This window comes from Arvicanthis niloticus, chromosome 11 (genome assembly GCF_011762505.2).
Source record: "Arvicanthis niloticus isolate mArvNil1 chromosome 11, mArvNil1.pat.X, whole genome shotgun sequence".
NCBI classification, from domain to species: Eukaryota; Metazoa; Chordata; class Mammalia; order Rodentia; family Muridae; genus Arvicanthis; species Arvicanthis niloticus.
In genome coordinates this window covers 36,144,561-36,160,531 of record NC_047668.1, presented here as the reverse complement: position 1 = coordinate 36,160,531, position 15,971 = coordinate 36,144,561, and the positions used below count along the sequence as shown (strand labels likewise).

The 15,971-nt window shown below is 45.8% G+C and overlaps 1 protein-coding gene across 1 annotated transcript in view; it reads right to left on the bottom strand.

Moving 5' to 3' along the window:
• The window catches only part of Tpo (thyroid peroxidase), an 82,542-nt gene that overhangs the window by 37,965 nt on the left and 28,606 nt on the right, over positions 1–15,971 (bottom strand). The window contains exons 8-13 of the mRNA XM_076942475.1: positions 15,194–15,694; positions 12,456–12,714; positions 10,669–10,839; positions 6,966–7,203; positions 4,733–4,941; positions 3,252–3,422 (exon numbers count right to left, since the gene is read on the bottom strand). Coding sequence (XP_076798590.1) covers positions 3,252–3,422; positions 4,733–4,941; positions 6,966–7,203; positions 10,669–10,839; positions 12,456–12,714; positions 15,194–15,694 — 1,549 coding nt within the window. The remainder of the gene's footprint in view (positions 1–3,251; positions 3,423–4,732; positions 4,942–6,965; positions 7,204–10,668; positions 10,840–12,455; positions 12,715–15,193; positions 15,695–15,971) is intronic.

The window sequence follows — 15,971 nt, the reverse complement described above, 5'->3', positions numbered from 1 at the left end:
TCACTGTACATTTGAAGAGTTGGAGACAGGTCTAAGTGTGTGACTTCAAGGGGCAGAGTAATTCGCTTCTAAAAGACCCAATCTGGCATGAAGCAGCTGAGTTACTGCACTGCGGAAAGAGGTCATGGTTAGTACTGCTAAGTGGGGCCTTGTAGGAGGAGCTAAGGTGGGAGGAGTAAGGAGAGTAAGGAAGGAGGAGGAGGAGGGAGAGGAGGAGCTAAGGGAAGACAGAACGAGAGAGGGAGATATGGAGGCTGATGTTTGCTTGTCTGTAGCAGTCAAAGGTAGTTGGTATATCTAGGTTGGGTATTGGGTTACACTTCTGACTGTAAGGGCATCTTGTTATTGATCATTATTAAATATATAAGCTTTTGAATAATCTAAGCATTAGAGTCTCATATGTACTGAGTCTGCGTGGTTGGTGGGATGGTCTGGACAATGCCCAGCTTTGCAGAGGCAGTGTGGAAGATTGGCAGAGCTATCTCCCATGCTGGCATCTCATGGGTGGCAGGACTGGTGTTTCTGGCTGGCCATTTCTAGCTGTTGTGCACACATGGCCTCTGGCCATGCAACATGGCGGCTGAACTAGGCAGAGCCGCTGTAGCCTAGACAGTTGGCTTGACCAGCAGACTCTTTTTAAATATTTACCTCAACAGGGCCTCATTTCTAACACACTTGCCTTTGTAGTGTCTCAGAGACAATGACAATTTAATCTCAGTACTGAGGCCCTGTAAGGCTTCTGGTCTGAAAAGACGATGTTGAATATCATGTCCTCTGCTCACAGAGTCTACACTATGAGCTCACTTGTTGCATTTGAGGCCATGTCACCTGATGCTTCTATAATTAGAAGCACCCAGAAAGCTTAGAAATTAAGTCAATGGTCACTAAGTTCTTAGTACCTACTGACCATTGTACTACACAACTTCTTTAACTTTAGGAAGCTAGGAACCCTTGAAGTAAAAAGTTAGGATAAAAACAGCTGGAAGATATGAAATAGGGACAAAAAAAAAAAAAAAAAACCCCAATAATTTCTATGCCATAAAACTGTCTAGTAGAAGCAGGATGGGTATTCTACTTTTAAAAGTTTATCAGAGAGGAGCCCTGTGAACTGTTATGTCAGCTTATATTCAGTATGGTCCACCCAAGCAGACTGAGGGCATGTAGAGTTTTCCTTAGCCAAGCTTTCCTTTGCAGTCATAAATCCTAAAGCAAACAGTCTGAATGAGAACATAGAAGCTCAAGTTTTTAGGCAAAATGAAGTAAGGTGTACAAGCTAAGAGCTCACTATCCCAGGGCGGGCCAGCCACAGAACATCACTGTGCCAAACTCCGAGGGTCACACACTAGTCAGACACCACCAGTGGGGAGAACTGGCAATCCTAGTCAAGTGAGCATTTCTTGTTTAATTGCTAAGCCAAACCAGCATGAAAGCTTTGAGGGTTGTCATAATGTTAATGAAGATTAACTACAAAATGTGATAATTCAGAGTGATCAAAGCAGCAGCTGTCAGAAACAACACCTGCACACAGATGTTGCCACTTCATAGAACATCTGGGCCTCTGTCACTCTTTCCATGGGCATTCTATCTTCTGGCAGGGAATCTCTGATTGTGTTCTCAGTGACAAAGTCCTTGGCCTTGTTCCCTGGCCCACTGTTGCTCATGATCAGATCCAAAACAGAGCTGGGGAGTCTGTCAGTTCTGGGCCTTCACAGTCCACTTCCTACTGGTAAAAGTCTGAGAGAATGGAATTGTTGGTTTACATCCCAGGATCCAGGTCAAACTGGTGGGTTTTTTTTTTTTTTTTTTCATAATAGCTTCCATCTCTTACCGATAGGCTTCAGACCCATTGCTTCCTGGGCAGCCATTTTCCTTGCTCTGCTTCCTCTCTTCCTTGTCCTTCTCTCTTAGACTACAGTTGTGCACTGAGGGAACCGAATATGACTATCTACCATGGTGTGCAGAACACAGGAGTCAATCATGGCCAAGAATGAGACTTGGCCCTCCGCCCCTTTACTATTCAGGATTTAGAAGTGATGAGCACTCTACATTGTTCTTGAAGGGTTACAATACCCTTCAAGAACAAAACATTCTGGGTTTCAAAGTTAAAATGAAATGTTCGTCCTTGTGGCGAAGGAGAAACTAAAGCTCACCCTCAGACACTGGATATGGGAGCTCAGAGGAGTCTGGCATGTCCACGGTGCCATGCAGTCATATCAGCTTTCCATAGCACTCCAAAAGAAAGCAAAACTTTGTATTTTATCTCTGTTTGCACACCAGCCAAGTTCTTTCATGATGTCACCTCTGCATTTGGAGACTTTGCTAAATGTCTCCCACAGCAAGCAGGCCATGAAAGGCTGGCTCTGCCATCCACTCCTTCTGTGGGAAAATTTGGTATGCAGGGTCTGTCTTTTATTTAAGAGTCTATCATTGACATGATTGACAGACACCGAGACACAATATCCTCTGTAAAAACAGGGCCCCTGTGTCCTCGATCACTGCTCTATGCCCCTGGCAGAAGAATTATTTAAAGCAGGCAGATTAAAGTAAAAGAGAAGATGCTAGCTTCTGTATCATTAAGTCTCATTGGCAGGGAATTAGAGCTCAGGTGTATCCTTTCTCACAGACTTGTCTCTCTGCAGACAAAACCCAGGACTCAGGCTTTCCCACAAGAGGCTAACACTCTTACCAGCTTCCCAACCATCATGGGGGTGATTTCTACTCTGCACAGTTACAAGAGAGAAGAAGGTGGAGGAAGCCAGGGGAGTTCTTACAGCAGGACCTGAGAGGACCTGTTTCCTTCTGTTCTCCTATTACTGGCTATAAAAAGGATTGGAAATTGATTTCCTGAGTCTGAGGAGGCCAGGAACTCAGCAGGCAAGGCGGTGCTCCAAGGCATAATAGTTCTGGGTCTTTCTATGGGTACCGGGAGCAGGAACCTTCTGTGTTATTTCATCTGCGGAAGGGGTCTGTAAATTCTGTCCATAACCTTGTCTAGAACTCATTAGCTCCTTTTCTTCCCTCCTTGCCTAAATCACCACGAGTCCAGATTTGATGTGACTGTCTCCATGTTTTGCCATCTGGAGAAAGCAATGAAATGTGGGCAACAGAGAGATATTCTTTCTCCTCAGTGCCAGATTAGCTCTAGGGATACCTGGGCTCAAACTAATGTTTTGGTGAAGGACCTGATGATCTCCACTGGGAAACAGATTGTTTCGTAATTATTGTTAACCACACCACATGAAACCACTGACCTTTACAGACAGGAGGCTCTGAGTCCCATCCATTCTGGGTACATGTGACCTGCTCCTGGCCTTGCAGCTTGTATCCATGGAAACAGGAATACACTAATACCAGCTTCCCAGATTCTTCACAGTGCACAAAGTTCCCATTGTCCACCTTCTCTGGGAAGACACACTTGTTGTCTGTGGAATGTTGAAGGTCAAAATGCAGTGAAGCCACCAGAAAGAAAGACTGTAGACCACCAGCCCTACTGTGGGTAGAGCTGCACTTCTTCATTAAAACTTTATGCCCCGATACCCTGTTTCTATACAGCACTACATTTGGAGATGGAGGCTGCAGAGAGGTTTCCTTGGTTATTTCTTGGCCTGGGATGGAAGTAGTTAATTAGTTTGTATGTGTGTCTTTCTCAATGGGCATGAACAACATGCATCTCTGTTTCTTTTGGAAAATGGGTTGTAGGCCCTGGAGAAATGCCTGCCATGTAGCTAATTTTTCTGTTTCCACTTGAAGCCAAGTCTTACATGGCATAAATCTGATGTCATAGTTAATGAAAGAGTAAACACTTTGTGTGGTTGAGAAAATTCCTCAGTGGGTGAAGTGCTTGTTGTGCAAGTGTGAGGATCAGAATTTGGATAGCCGGAGCTCATAGAAAATTTGGCTGGGCATAGCAATCTGACCATAATCCCAGTACACAAAGGCAAAGAAAAGGAATTTCCAGAGCAACTTGGCTAGCCAGACCAGGTGGTTCTAGAATCAGTGGGAGCTCCTGCCTCAATAAAGTAAGGTGCACATAGATTGAGAACACTCAATGTCAGCTTCAAGTCTCCAGACGCATGTGCACAAAAATATGCACCCAAACACAGTCAAGATCACAATACACATATGCCACACACATACATATGCATACATGCAAAAATAATAAATATTTTGTGTCAGTGGTGATTCATGAGATATAATTTAGTCTATCCTAAGCATGTATTGAACTAAAACCAAGGTGAGAACATTTACTTTGCTAATTAAACATCAGGACTCCGTGGGTCCCTGCTCAGTCTTACATCTTTTCTATGTAGCCAAATGTCAATCACTACTTACTCTTAAGTGAAAGCTCATGTGCTGCTTCTCAGCCAGGAAGACTGAGCCAGCAGGATCATAGGAGGCTCTGTATTCATCCATGGTTGCCAGAAGTCTAGAGTAATGCTCAACTCTCATGGGCACAGAGCCCATGACAGAGGAAGAGAATCTGGGGATTGCCAGTGCCAAGGACCAGCAGTTCCCAAGCACAGTGTATGAGCCGAGATGGAGCACAGGCCTGCCAGCTGTTGCAGACCTCTGCTCTGATTCTATGCTCTTGCTGGGATGCTACCATTCTACAGGAGAAGACAAGGCTCAGTCTTGCCACTGCTTTCTCAGCAGGGCAGGTTTAGAATCAGCCTCTTTGAGATGTTAAACTGAGTTTCTGGTCACAATAAAATAACAAGAAGCTCAGAGTTACCTTGTGGGAAGGTCTCCCTCCATAGTTCGAGGTCCATGCTAGGGATGTTGTCACAGGATTCAAAATCTTGGGGGAACTTTCCAATACGGAAAGCATCCACAGGTACTCTGGTGAGGCCAGTGTTGTCACAGATGACCCTGGGTAGTGAATGCTTTTCTAGTTCCTGCCTCTGAGCATCTGTGAAGACATGGCTGTTCTCCCACCAAAACCTGTGCAAGAGAGAGCAAGAGAGTGGGGTGGGATGTTCTGTTATCTCTTTCCTCATGCACTCAATATTCCCATGGAGAATCTTGTCATAGGGTAGCCACAGTGTGCAGGGCCCGTGAGAATCAGCCATTGTGGAGGGTGTGAGCCTGTATGTGGGATGAGCCACAAGCTGACCAACACAATTGTAGCAGAATGGCTATGCTGATTCTGTATGGGTGCAGCCCTGCCTCAGAATCAAGTGCGGCAACAGCCAAGTCAGCCCTGGAAAGACGGGCTATTCAGTCCAAGGTCCAAGTTTTGTTCTTGTCCCTACCCCTCCAGGCCAGGGACTTCAGAAAGAAAGAAAATCATGTTAGTTCTTAGAATATCAATATCAATATGGACAAAGGTTCAATTCTCCACAGCCCTTTATCATGTAAACCATATCTTCATTTCTACTTGGGAACACATTCCCTTAGGAGGGGAGAAGGAGCTGAAACCTGCAAAAGGACCCCAGATGTATAGGGCAGCATGAGAAGAAGTCTCCTCTATATCAGTTGGTTGGTTGAAGTTTTGCTTTTTGGAGACATCCAGTCATAAACACTAAGGTGAAACATCCCTGTATCACTCTAGCATCTGCCAGAGAATCTTGGACTTTGCCATCGAACATGACCCAAAAGACATGTCATACTCAAGGGAATTTAGGAAATGAGCTGCCTCCCAAGTTTGTGTCTTCTCCAGTCCTAATCATGTCAAGCCACGTCATTTTTCTAGAGACACAGTTTCAAGGGAGATAAAAACCTCGACGGTTTCTTCCAGATATCTCAGGTGTGAGAAGCGCTGTCTCCCAGAAATTGATGGCAGCATTTTTGTTTGTTTGTTTGTTTTTTTGTTTTTTGAGACAGGGTTTCTCTGTGTAGCCCTGGCTGTCCTGGAACTCACTCTGTAGACCAGGTTGGCCTCCAACTCAGAAATCCACCTGCCTCTGCCTCCCAAGTGCTGGGATTAAAGGCGTGTGCCACCACTGCCTGGCTTGATGGCAGCATTTCTAACAAATGGAATGAAAGAGTACGGAAGTCGTGGCTAAAAGCTGAGGTATGCCTGAAAAAGCATTCTGATGGGGAGAGAGGGATGGATGAAAGCAGGCAGGCAGAGACTGTTAAAAATACCAGAAAGCGGGACAGAGAGATGGCTCAGCAGTTAAGAGCACTGAGTGCTCTTCCAGAAGTCCTGAGTTCAATTTCTAGCAACCACATGGTGGCTCACAACCATCATCTGTAATGGGATCCGATGCCCTCTTCTGGTGTGTGTCTGAAGACAGCTGTGGTGTACTCATATACATAAAATAAATAAATACATAAATACATGAATAAATAAATTAATAAAATGAAAACAGTTGCCTACTTTAAAAAACATACCAGAAAGAAAAGCTCCCTTGTTTTTTTTAATGTATGGCTCCATAATTGTAATGGTTCATGCTCTACATTCCACTGATCACTATCTGGGGTCATACCACAAGGTCCTTAACCTCCTTTTGATGCATGAAGTTCAGATTTTTAGGCTGAAATGGAAGAAGGAGTGAGTGCAAGGGCAGGCAACAGTGAGAGGCTGGAGGTTGAGGCATGGTGGGGAGGCGGGACTGAGTCTGTCTGTGTGGAGACTGCTCCTGAGCACTAGCAGGGTCCACATCTGCACCAAGGCAGGCCCATCCATTCAGTGCCCATGGTGTCAGTGAAAAGCCAAAGATGGAAGCTGTAGATTGTCACAGTTTGAGTTTTGTAACATGCCTTTGCATCCACATGACCAGAAGTACGGGAAAATAATAGTCATGTTTTTAAGTGAACAGGATAGTTTATATGTCGTATAGTCCTTTTGTGTGGTGAAAATTTCTTTTATCATCAAGGATTTTATGTTTGAGAGAAAACCTGTCTAGGGTCACTTAAGCACTTGAACCCAGACCTCGCTGCTCCATACAAGCCTAATATGGATCACTGTGCTACACCCAAGAGTGCATACCACATATACTTTGCCACATGCACTGACTGACCTGTCCCCATCCCTCAGAGCCTTCATCTGCTTCCCAATGATACATGCAAACAGAGGACCAGTGCGGGCCCCTGGCAAGAAATTTTCAGCCAGGCCTCCCAACCAGACATCAATGTTGTCAGCATGCTTGTATAAGTCCATTATCTTGTTGACCATGCTTCTGTTGGCAATGGCCTTGTTCAGCTCAGCTGGTGTCTCCAGTCGTGACAAGCCACAGAACTCTCTCCATTCATTGTAGCCTGTACAAGAAGGAGAGGATAGGTCTGTCTTTACAGAGATTTAAATTTCACCAGTCTACCCATGGGTTCTACTGACTTCTGGAAGCTAGTATTGCAGAGACATAGCCCTGTCTGCTAGTCCCTGCTGCAGAGTGACCCTGCTATTGTGGCATGACATTCAGTGCCATGGAGTTCAACAGGATAGAGCATGTAGCATAGACTTGAAACTCTTATAAAGAGTAGTTTGGGGGTGAATTGGAGTTAGAAAGGGTGCCAAGTCAAAACACTTTAGTGGATTTATACTATGACAGGATCAGTCTTTCCCTATGGAACTATGCTGACAGGTCAGACCTTTCTCCGAGCTTCTGATGCTCCAGAAGGACACTGGAAACTGATGGAGAACAAGAGCACACCAGGACACTCTCTCTCTCTCTCTCTCTCTCTCTCTCTCTCTCTCTCTCTCTCTCTCTCTCTCTCTCTCTCTGTGTGTGTGTGTGTGTGTGTGTGTTTCTGTCTCCATCTCCCTGTTGCTTTCTCTGTCTCTCTGTCTCTGTCTCTCTGTCTCTGTCTCTCTGTCTCTCTGTCTCTCTGTCTCTCTATCTCTGACTCTGTCTCTTTCTCTCTCTTTCACACACATACACATACAAACACAGATACTTTTACACATGCATTCATAAACACAGACACACTCTTTTAGAGATGCTCATTCACAGACACACTTTTATACACACTCACACATAGACATACTCTCTCTTATATATACACTCACTCAAGACACCTTTATATACATACACACTCATAAACACATAATGTCTTACACAGATACACTCACAGACAGACACTTTCTCTTACATACACAGACATATGCTCTCTTACACACATATACTCACAACACACACTCTCTTACACACTCATTCACACATAAACACTCATAGACACATACTCTATTATACATACACATATATTCACTCTCTTATACACACAGTAATAAACACACACTCTTACACAGACACACTCACAGACATACACTCTTTTATATATACCTAGACACACAATCTTACCCACACATATACACACTCAGACATACAAACACACAAACACACACACAGAGGCACACAGAATACACATGTGCACATGCCTATCTTTCCTCCTCTGATTGTTTCTAATACTGCATATTCTCTACCTGCTTGGGGGTGATTTCATCATTGCTGGGAAAACCCATCCCTAGCCTCCTGGTCTCAGCATCTCTCACACCTCATTAACCCTACATGTAGTACTCTGGCATTGCTGGGTTGCTTTCTCCACTGGCCACATGCTATGATCTTACAGTACCCTCCTTACAGGTTGCCTTTGACCTCATCCTTCTCATCTAGACTTCTTCCAGAAGTCTCTCTTCCTCCTGACAGTGGTGGGAAATGCCAGTCACCATCAGGGACCCCACCCTGAGGCACTCAGCAGGCAGCACAGTTCCTCATCATCATTCCCTTTGCCTGTCCATCTTGACATCAGCATTCTGTCAGAGTCTGCCTTGTGTTATTTCCACTGCCTTCTGTACCTAGACCCTCAGCAAGTATTGTATAAACACACATAGAGAAATGCACTGAGGACCAGGTCTGGTCTCCATGGGGTGATGAGGGATTAGTGGGATAAAAACTTCGGGGACTCATGGTGAACCCATGTGTGGATACGGTAGCCTGAAGAAATGATGGTGCATCTTCTGGATAGTTTGAGAAGGGATGCTGCAGTGACAAGAGCCTTGCTCAGCCATTGAACGGGCTGTGGGAGCATTTAGCTACTGGGAAAACCACAGAGGTAGCAAGTTACGGCAACTAAAAGCCAAAGGGAGGAAAAATCACCAGTGAGACTTAAAACCTGTGGTTTATGAGCACTGCCATTTGATGGTATTAATGGGAGCTTGATGATGACAGTCCCCTCTGTTTTGATTCAGGAGAAGCTGGGGTATGTTTAATGTAGCTATGTGTTTGATGTGTGTGGTTATGTGCATGTGTGTGCCTGTGTGTGCATGAGTGCATACCTGTGTGTGCATGAGAGTGTGAGTATGTGTGTGTGTGTGTGTGTGTGTGTGTGTGTGTGTGTGCATTGATATTTGATGGAGCCAAGCATCAAATCACGTTTTCAAAGCCATGGTTACTGAGCTTCCTGGTCAACAAGACTGCTCTGCCTCCACTCAGTGTCTGCTGTGCAGAGCTGGACCTGGTAAGTGGTAGCTCATTGGAAAGTCCCCTCTTTATTCTCCAATTCCAGTTGGGTCACCTCAGTCATGCCTCTGAGGAGCCATCTAGCAAAGATGACAGCTTTCTCCTTTCCTGTCTCCTGAGTCCTGGCAAGTCCCACACCATTTTGATTCCATTACAGACTGCTTTAGGCCAGACCCTCAGAGATCCTGTAATCTCATGGCAAGCAAAATAAAAGCAGTGAATTTGATTTAAATGAAAACATGTATTCCCACTGCTTGTCCCAGAGGTTGGGGAAATATAGGAGTTACTTCATTAACTATCCACTTGGAGGATCATTTACTCTCAGGATAATTGAAGCACAAAGAGTGGATGAATTACACTTGTATACTGGGAGAGAGGTTTCTCAGGGGCCATAATACAGGATACACTGCAACAGCTTGGAGAGAGCAAGTACACCTAGAGCTCAGGGTGAAACACAGAAGGTATGTGTCCTGCCAACACACACAGAAGGGACCCTTTTTATAACTTCCCAGTATATATACATACTCTACAGATCCAAGTTGCTACAGTCCCTTTGAAGGCTGTAGTAAGGGAAAAATGACTCAGAAGGATGACACCAACTGCATTACACTCTGCAGTCAGAGCTTCAGAATGGCAGCCTGGCTCGTAGCATCTGCAAGTAGGGTCTTTTCTCACGTATGTTCATAGGGCAGAGGACACTGGCCACTGGCCCTGTAAGTGGGCCTCTGGGTTAGGCAAGGCATCAATGTGGTAGTTTCTGTGGCACCATGGTACTGCTCCACAGACTTCTGTGGTGCTGACTCCATCGGAGTCCTGGGAGAGACTCTGTAGTTCTGTAGTTGAATGCCCTTTGCAGACTGGGACTTGTCCTCAGAGAATATAAGGAAACACATCAGAAAAGACATCTCAAACACATATTACAGATAGAGACACAGACTCTTCTGTGGAGTTTGAGGGGAGTCAGTTTGCACACAACTATGTAGTTAGTTACAAGTTTCATACATACATATAATCCCAGTTACTTGGGAGGCTGGAGCTGAAGAATCATGAGTTTGAAGCTAGCCTGAGCTACATAGCAAAACATTATCTAAAAACACAAACACCAACCAAACAATCAAATATAAAACAAACAAAACCTACGACTCTATTCCTTTGAAGCTGGCAGTGCAATAGACTTGTAGATACAGTTCACTTTATACAAGACACCGGCGCAGACAGTTCTTCCTTCATTTCACACTGAGGTACACCATCTAGAGACCTGACAAACCTGGTAAGCCATGGTCCCGGCCTCTCTGCAAGTTTAGTGATGCCAGATCCAAGGTGCCCACATTAGACAACACAAAGAGCCTCTCCGTCAGCTCCTCATTCATCAGCTGCTCCTGTACTTGCAGCTTGGCTGGTCTTGCCAGGAGGCCTCTCACTATTGGATCCAAACCACCTGAAAGACATCACATACAAATCAGAGAGGTCCCTAGGTCACTGCTGAGTTCTGGGGACACAGGATAGATTCTGTTATAAGTATAGTTATAAGGCCTGATTACTCTTAAATGTCTGTGCACCTTCACCAAATTACCTTATACAATCCCAAGATTTCCAGGTTCCTTAGAACACTGCCATTAACAGCAACCATGTGCCAAGGATGCACCTTCAGCACCTCAGGGATTAGACCTAAGCAAGGTGACATGACTCAGATTCATCATTGTTTATTTCCCAGCAGTAGAATGTTTAGAGCCAAAGGAAATATTCACTGGCTTCCAGTGCCTTGAGTAGTAAGATGTAGCCTGGTCTGGAAAACTCTCAGTTTCTCAAGAACCTTGTTCTATAACCCACTGAAGTCTGGGCCATCCTAACAGAAGGCCTCAAAGGAAGCAAAACAGCCATTTCCAGGTCTTGCCCTCCTTAGCTACATGAATCCATAACTGCACGAAATAACATCTACTGAGAGGCCAGTTGCCTTGGGTTACCTCCCCCTCCCCCACTCCCACACAATGGCAAATGTATAATACATTTTGAACTGGGTAGAGTGACTTGGGAAGACCTCAAACCTCTCTCCTCATGCTCTGCATGAAGGCAATGTGATTATCAGTGGTGAGAGAAATGGTGCCAGCTGCCATCATCTCTACCCTTAAATCTGCCTGGTACCTACTTTTGAGACAGCTTAGAGATTATCAGAGGGACAGTAAGAATGTAGGGAAGGGGATGAGCAGAACAAGAAATGTGGGGAAGCATGAAAACAATCCTCCGTCATAGAACCAGAGAGCCGTAGGGTTTTGTTATTATTGTTTTTTTTTTTTTTTTTTTTTGTTTCAAATTCCAGCATCCTGAAGCTCACAGTGCTGGTCTCACTGGAGAACAGGCATAGAGCCTAATGATTAAGACATGACAACACCATCTATGAGGCATGGCCACCAAGGACACTTTTACTTCTCTGTCTACAAACACAGAGAGTGTACTCTACCTGGATAATCTATCCTGAGCTCTGAAGAGCTCCCTGATGTGAGTCAAGGCGTTTCTCACGGATGTGTTACCTTTTAAAAAACTTTGAACACTGGACTGGGAATGGGGGGCAGGGGTGGGAGTATGGCTCAGTCAATAAAGTGTGATGTATGGCAAGCACAAGAACCTGAGTTTGTTCCTTTCTCAGAACCCAGAAGAATAATTATAGGCTGTGATGGCTGTGATTCTGGTGTTGGGGAGGCAAAGACAGGGATTCCTGTGGCTTGTTGGGCCAGTCTAGCTTAACTGGTGAGCTGAGCTTTGGATCAATTCAAGACCCTTTCTCGAAGGAAGTGAATTCCTTTCCTAAGGATGACATCTGAGTTTTTCCTTCAGCTTTTATTTGCATACACATGCACCCGAACACACACACACACACACACACACACACACACACACACACACACACACACACGGTGGGGGGGGGGAGGCTTTGAATACACTTACTCCCTCCAAATACTGATAAATTAGATAGCATATGCATGGAAGGTGAAGGCTCATGTCAGGCTACCCTGACTTGTACTTAGCTGTCAGATTAAGTTAGGAAGATGGGCATACCTTCCTGGATAAGCCTCCAGGGTCTGAAGAAGACATCATGCAGCTGCAACCTGGGGAGGTCTGTGTGGTCCTGGAAGTCAGTGTTTAGTCGTCTCACCACTGGATGGACTGTGGCATGGCCAAAGCGGAAGGCAGCAGTGGAGAAGATGTTGGACACAGTAGGGTTCACAGTGGGGTTATAGCCTTCATAGGGGCCCACATACTGGCTGAAGGCATCAGGACCCAGGATCTTAGGGATATAATCCCTCATGGTGATGATCTATAGAGGGGGAGAGAGATGTTCTCTGAGCAGGGATGGTGTTCAACACAGTCCAGGAATGCCTGTAGGCCAACCAAAGGTTAAAGATTAAGCAATAGGGAGGAATTCTGCCTGGGCATCCTTAGGATAGATCATTATAGGATTCAAGAGGTTCCCAAAGGAGGACACAGTCCACATATCCATTAGGCAAGAGTACAACCCACAGGAATGTGTGTGCATGCGTGTGTGTCTGTGTGTGTGTGTGTGTGTGTGTGTGTGTGTGAAGGGGTGGAGAGGGAGGGAGAGAGAAGGAGGGAGGGAGGGAGAAAGAGGGAGAAAGAGAGGGAGGGAGGGAGAGAGAGGGAGAGAGATGAAGGAAGAGGGAGAGAGAGGGAGAGAAAGGGAGAGAGGAGACACGAGACTAAGGAAGATACAAAACTCTAGAGCATCTTTCCTCTTTATTAAGGGCACTAGTACTTTCCTATTGAGAAGAGGCTGCTGGTGACTAATGTTCAGATCAGCTAATCCCTTGAGATATGCAGAATTAAACCCTTCATTCTACAACTACTGAGCTCATGTAAGGACATACCCAGTGATTCACACCTCAAGTACTAAAGAACTTCACTAAGAAGAAACATGGAACCAGAGCCCTCACCCACCGCAGCATTTTTGTACATGCGAATGGCCAGTTGTCAGCCTGTGTGCAGCATCCCCTGGGCCTTCTTTGGATGACTTGCCAACTCTCACATAGACAATATGACCCCTAAAGGAGGCAGCAGAGAAAGACGCTTCTGGGATGATCCCTGGGACTGGCACCTCTAGAGAAATTCAGTGCATATTCGTGAGGCACCTACCCTTGCCAGCACATCCCAACTATGAGGGATGAAGAATGAAACAACAATCCCTGATCCTGTGACGCTTATGTTCAGAGAAGGGGAAACACCAAACAAAGTGAAACTCACCGTTGGCCAGATCTGGAAGTCATGACCAGGGAGAGAATCATCACAGATTCACCTCACAAGACAAGGGGAAGATATCCAATGTTGGGGATGGGGGCTCCTATTGCCATGGACTGATATCCCACTCTGAACAAAGAAGTCAATGTCTAGCCAGCTCTCTGAAAATGGCAGGGCTTTGAGGCTCTGATCATGTTGGAAGGCTACTAATGAGGATTCTTCCCTCCTCACAGATACTAATGTGAGGTTCCACTAGGGGTACCCACAGTGATTAAAACAATAAATGTGCCTGTTTACCTATGCCTGCCAAGCAAAGTTAGGGCTGCTCAGGGAAGCACCTTGTACTCAGAGTTCATGGTGAGCCTCAGTTTCAAAGTTTCGTATAACTCATTTCTACCTTCTTCTCTAATCCAGCAGTGTAGGCACACACAGACTTGTGTATATAAATGCACACACACAAATACATTCCACTACAGAAACAGACACACAGAACAGATGCATAGCACAATTTAAACTCACACGGCAAACGCCACGTAGACACACAAAGCACACAAACACCGAGCACTGATACAGTATACACAGAGCACATGACTCCTTGACCAGAGCTGACAGATACCCAGCGTGCACTGGACGTTCATTCTCCTAGCAACACAAAGACTAATGCCTGGTCCTCAGATGCCTGAGGCCATGGTAGGTTACTCCAGGCTGCCCCTTGCAACTGTGTACAAGAAGACAACACTCACTTCCTATTTTGCTAGGCAAGATTGAAGTCATCTTCTCCACAGGGTCTTTGTAAGGACACAGGCATGATGCCAAGTGCCCAGCACAGAGCCTGTTCTAACCTGACATAGGAAGAGGGTTAGTACAGAGTAAAGTGAATCAATCTTCCATCATAACCCGAGGAGACTGTGAAGTCAGTCAGTACTGCATGGTTTTTAGTATGATTTTCCTCTTACACAACTGATCAACAACCAACAGGAATCTCCATTGAAGATCCTTTGGCGTTTTAAAAGAATCATAAAATAACGGTCTAAAAACAGACTTTTAGTTTAAAGTGACAGAATGATTAGGAACTTCATTATTACCAAAACCACAAATAAGCCAGAATTCATCTATACAGCCACCTCACAGGGCTACGCTAAGAGTATTATGAGCTATCATCTGTTTGGCTCTGTGAGTTCCAAGTACCAGCAGGCAGGCACTGAAGGGACTACTGCTGGGTACAGTTTTGAGTGCAGGGGGTCTGTGGCTTTATGGTTACTATAGATGATGACCCAGTGCTTGGACAACAAAGCCACAAGAAGCCTCCTGGTATTAGAAGCGCTTTGCTCACATAAACTTGTGCTTTGGAAGTTCCCGCTTGAGTATCCCAAGGTGATCCTGCCAGAAACTAAAACAGCTCGTGGTGGCCCTGATGGAAGCTATTGGTAAGCCTGCGGTGATCCTACCTAACACACCCCTGGGGCACTCACACACACTTTCGGACATATCAAAGGAGCATCCATTTTTTCCTCTCTGTACTGCCCCTGCACAGAAGCACACACCTGGTGCAGTGCCCCTACCACCTTGCGTGCCTCCTGGTAGGCAGTGTTGGCGCTCCAGTGTGTGTTGATGGCCTTGAAAGTGGCGGCCAGGCGGTTGTGCTCCCGCAGCCACAAGGTGTGCACCGCAGCCAGGGCAGGGACCTCACTGGCACGACCATCACCAGCCAGGAAGCAGGGCGTGCGGGTGGCACGTGGGGCACCAGGCTCTGGAGCGCAGGCAGCTGATGCAAAGGGCAGATAGGCACGGCCAGTGTCTAGGTGGAGAGTGTTGACACGCAGCAGCCCCGCCGTGCTGCTCCAGTTGCGCAGCTGCTTCTCAATGCCAGGGGAGCTGCCATACACAGTGGAAGCATCAAGGAAGGAGGTCAAGACATTCATCTGCTGCCTCGGATTGGCTGCAGACAGGTTGCCAAAGAGCACTCCTTGGTCCCCAGTGCCACAGGCGGCTGAGGAGCGGTAGAAAGGCAGGCATGCAGTGGTCCCTGAGGAGTTTGAGGGAAGCTGTGGCAAAGGGGAGACTGGATGTCACTTCCAGCTCTTGGGTCCTTTTAGAATCTTCAATCGTAAAATAAATTTGTGTTGATTAGATGATGGGTAAGGGGTAGTACTTATTGCTGAGTGGCAATCACTGGTTCAGAGCATGCGCATGGCAGGGTCTGGGAATTATGGGATAAGTTGCACACATAAAATGGTATTGTAAACAGGAGAGCACTGAATGTCCAAGGAGCATATATATATCTGGAGAAAGCTCCTGGGGACAGGGCATGGGAAGGAGACT